This window comes from Momordica charantia (genome assembly GCF_013281855.1).
Source record: "Momordica charantia cultivar OHB3-1 chromosome 8 unlocalized genomic scaffold, Mcharantia_2.0 BLBB01000008.1, whole genome shotgun sequence".
NCBI lineage: Eukaryota > Viridiplantae > Streptophyta > Magnoliopsida > Cucurbitales > Cucurbitaceae > Momordica > Momordica charantia.
The window spans coordinates 34,894,847-34,898,943 of NW_028275166.1; the positions used below are offsets into that span (position 1 = coordinate 34,894,847).

General features: G+C 36.7%; 1 protein-coding gene across 1 annotated transcript; it reads left to right on the forward strand.

The window, feature by feature from the left end:
• The first annotated feature begins 2,340 nt into the window (after positions 1-2,340).
• On the forward strand, positions 2,341-4,097 carry LOC148209955 (zinc finger CCCH domain-containing protein 20-like). Its single transcript, XM_088128109.1, has one exon. The coding sequence runs from the start codon at positions 2,398-2,400 to the stop codon at positions 3,571-3,573; it is 1,176 nt and encodes a 391-aa protein (XP_087984235.1). The 5' UTR covers positions 2,341-2,397; the 3' UTR covers positions 3,574-4,097.

Here is a 4,097-nt window from a genome sequence, read left to right on the forward strand (position 1 = left end):
TAAAAGGGTAGTCTTGAATTATCTTTTACATGTTATTCATGATTTGGACTAATTCAAATTGTCAAAATGCTTAGCTCGGTTAAGACATTTTGATTTTTTCTTAGAGACTAGAAGTTCGCAGTATCTCCAGTCTTAACGTTTGTTTTATTAGAAAAAAAACTCATAATTCTAATTAGCATTGTCTTTTTTATACACACACATTAATAACTTTTCACGTGTATTGCATGTGAACAATTTTATCGTAAATAATTACTTTATTATTATTGGTACAATATAAATTAGTGAAATTGCATAGGAGTCAAAACATGGAAAAAAGATGGTCTAGAATCCAATAAATTCAATAAAAAAAAGGACTAAACCTTAATGACTCAATAAAGTTCATCGAAGAAAAAAAAATTTTATAAGGTACATAAATCAAGATAAAATAAAAAATGAAAATTAAAACGAGTTGGAGGAATGAGTTACATTATAATTAATTTGGTTAAAACATTGTTTTGGTTTATGTACTCTTAATTTTGGTTTATTTTGGTGGTATGTACCTTCACCTTTCATTTCATTTTAGTTTTTATGTTTTTAACTTTGGTTCATTTTAGTCATATTTTTAAAACGTTCGTTGTGGCCTTTATAATTTTAAAAGTGATCATTTTAACATCTATTTGTAAAACTCTATCCATAACAGAAACTCTTTAATGTAAAGTTATGACTATAGTTTAAGAAATATATTAAATGAAGTATCATATTGAATTGTGATGGAAAAAAGAGATTAAAATCAAAATGAAAAGATTAGAATGATCACTTTTTAAAAATATAAAGATCCGAATCGTTTTGAAAGTACATGAATTAAAATAAATAAAAATGAGGAGTACACAGTAAAAGAATTAAAAGCAAAAATAACTAAAAACATGCTAACTTCTAGATAGGTCTATTTGGTATCCATCCATTGCTCGGTAAACAAGAAAAGGGTTGCTTTAGACTTTTGGTGAGGGGCACAAAGGGAAACAAAAAGTTGCAAATTATATATAGGTATGGTTGCAAAAGGCAATGAGATGAATAGTAAAAATAAAAGGTTGATTTTTATTTTTATTTAAAATTACAATTTATTTTGGAGGGTAGTGGAGAGAATATTGGATAGAGCTTCTATTTTGCAACAATCTCCAAGAAAAACAGGTTGAATTTATTGAAAGTAGATTGGGGTTTGAAGATATGTCCTTTATTAAAGTTTAATTTTTTTTTTCTTTTTATGGGAATGGGTTGCTAAGTATAATTGTGCTTTTGAAACATATATAGTAAAATGTTTTTGAATTGGGAAATTATTCTCATCCCTATAGTCTAATAGGAATCAAAATAAAGAAAATTTGTCATTCATCATGAGTGGTTGGACTAATTTAATGTAAAATAAGCTCTCTAATTGGTCGAGTTCTGATCAATTATACACAATTTATTGTACTTCATTATAATCTTATGAATTAAATCGTTTTTTACGTCAAATCAACATTTACGACCGTATACAAAGTAAGAGTAAAGTGGCTCGATTATCCTAATGCATAATTAATCACTTGACAAATATGATCTAGATAAATAAAAAGATGCTCTATATATCATGGTTTATCTAATTAAATATGGCCTAATTTTGAATATATATTAATAACTCTTGTTTGTGACATAAACTTAAAAAAAAAACATTTCAAATGATAATAATATTAATACTTTGCTTTCTATTCCAATCTTTGTTAAGATTTGATAATTTCTTCTCATTTTGGGTTAAACTAGAAACCGTATTTCTTAAAACTAGAATTTAAAAAAACAAAATGGGGTTGTTATTGTGCAGGAAAATGATCAAATTTTAAAATTTAGTAAATAAATTAAACTTATTTAACAGAATATCAGAAATGATGAAAAATAAAAACCTCTTTAACGTGTAATTATGGTTGAATGTGACAAGAATCCCCAACAAATATCCATCAAAGCAGGTAAAAAAGGGCGGTAAAAAAACCTAACCTGATAGCACTAAAGTCACACAACACGTTCTTTTTTTCGAATCGTTTTACGCCACGTCATATCCATGGCCCACTTTGCAGAATAGAATCACAAGCTTCGACACGTGGAGATATTACAGGCCGTTGTCTTAACTTTAAAGCGAACGGTGTCGTTAAGGGGTTTACCCTGTACGGTTTAACCGCGGTGAAAAGGAAAAAATAAAAAAATAAAAAAGATATCCCCTCCTACAAGTAAATACGTAAATTTTAAACCTAACCATGGTTAGGTAGAAACAGACTACGGTTAATTTCTCACTTCTCTGCCAGAGATTTATAAATGAAGGGACCGTGCCGGTGAATCAGCCAACAATCTCCTTCTTCTCCCCCAAAGGAGAAACAGAACAAAAAGAAATACGCAAAAATGATGATCGGCGAGCAACCTAACCGCCCTAATCCGACGGTTCACATTCCTCCATGGACGTTTCACGAGGATCCGGCGTCGGACGTGTACAGTCGGTCGCCGAGGAGCGGCAGCGGCTCCAGCCAGTACGACGGATGTTCCAGCAGAGGCGGATACTCTTCTTATTATCTGCAGGAAGCATTGGCAGTCCTACAGCGGTACCTGCCGTTGAATGAGGCGGAGGCAGATTCGGATTTTGATGTTTCAGGTCGGGAGCCGGATTCTCCTGTGGATACGTACTCCTCCGATCAGTTCCGAATGTATGAGTTCAAGATTAAGAAGTGTACGCGAGGGAGATCGCATGACTGGACTGAGTGTCCGTTCGCTCATCCCGGCGAGAAGGCTCGCCGGAGAGATCCGAGGAGGTATTACTATTCTGGTACGGCGTGTGCGGATTTTCGGAAGGGGAACTGTAAGAAGGGAGAGGCGTGTGAGTTCGCTCATGGTGTTTTCGAGTGCTGGCTTCATCCGGCTCGTTATCGGACTCAGCCATGCAAGGACGGGACGAGCTGCCGGAGAAGAGTCTGCTTCTTCGCTCATACGCCGGAGCAACTTAGGGTTCTGCCTCAGCAGAGTCCTCGGAGTACAAGCTCTATCCCTTCGTACGACGGCTCGCCTCTCCGACAAGCAATTGAGGCCTGTGCGAAACAAATGCCCTTTTTATCGTCTCCGGGGACATCGCCGCCGGTGTCTCCTCGAATCGAGTCTCCACCGCACTCGCCGATGATTAAATCTCTAAATCGACCACTCGGAACAAGTCCGATCAACGAAATGGTGGCGTCGCTGCGAAGTATACAGCTAAGTAGGGAACTCGGCAAGGTGCAATCTCCTTCTTCGTCGTGGAATGTTCAGATCGGATCTTCTGTATTCGGATCTCCGAAGGAATCCGCCGCCCGATCCGGCTTCGGTAGCCTTCCAGATACTCCGACGCATCCAGGCCTCCGGTATCTCGATTTCTGGGATCTCGGTTGCGGAGAGGAACCGAAGATGGAGCGGGTGGAGTCCGGGAGAAATCTACGAGCAAAAATGCTGGAGAAATTGAGGAAGGAAAACTCCGTCGGCTGCGGCGATCAGGATACATACGGTGGCGGCGGCGGCGGCGTGGATGTCGGTTGGGTCTCGGAGCTGCTCAAGTAAGCCAGCCATTGGCGGTGGCAATTTGTTTCGAATGGGGAAAAAAAAGGAAAAAAGAAAAAAAGGTTCGTCTCTGATTCTATTTTGGCTCCATTATAACCAGGCTATCTTCTGCTTTTCCTCCCCTATTATTATAACAATATCAGAATCGGATAGGGAAGAATTGGAATATTTCGATTTGGAAGAAGCTCTTGCAAGATTTTCAAGATTCTCTGTAAATATTAAATTTAGATGGGCATGGGATTGGATGGAGATTGGAGAATCGAATCTGTTCTGTTTTATGGGGAATTTTCCAGATGAACAGATCAAAAGAAGAAGGGGGTTGTTCAAAAAAAAAAAAAAAAAAAAGCAAAAAAAAAAGAAAAAGGAAAAAAGGAAAACAATGGGGAAGAAGATGGGTTGGGTATCTTTTTTGTATAGGTTTTTAGCAATCACATACGGAAATCGTTTACTGTATTTTGTGGAATTGTATTAAGAAAAAAGGTAACATAATATAGTATTATTATCTATGTATATGTATTTGAAAA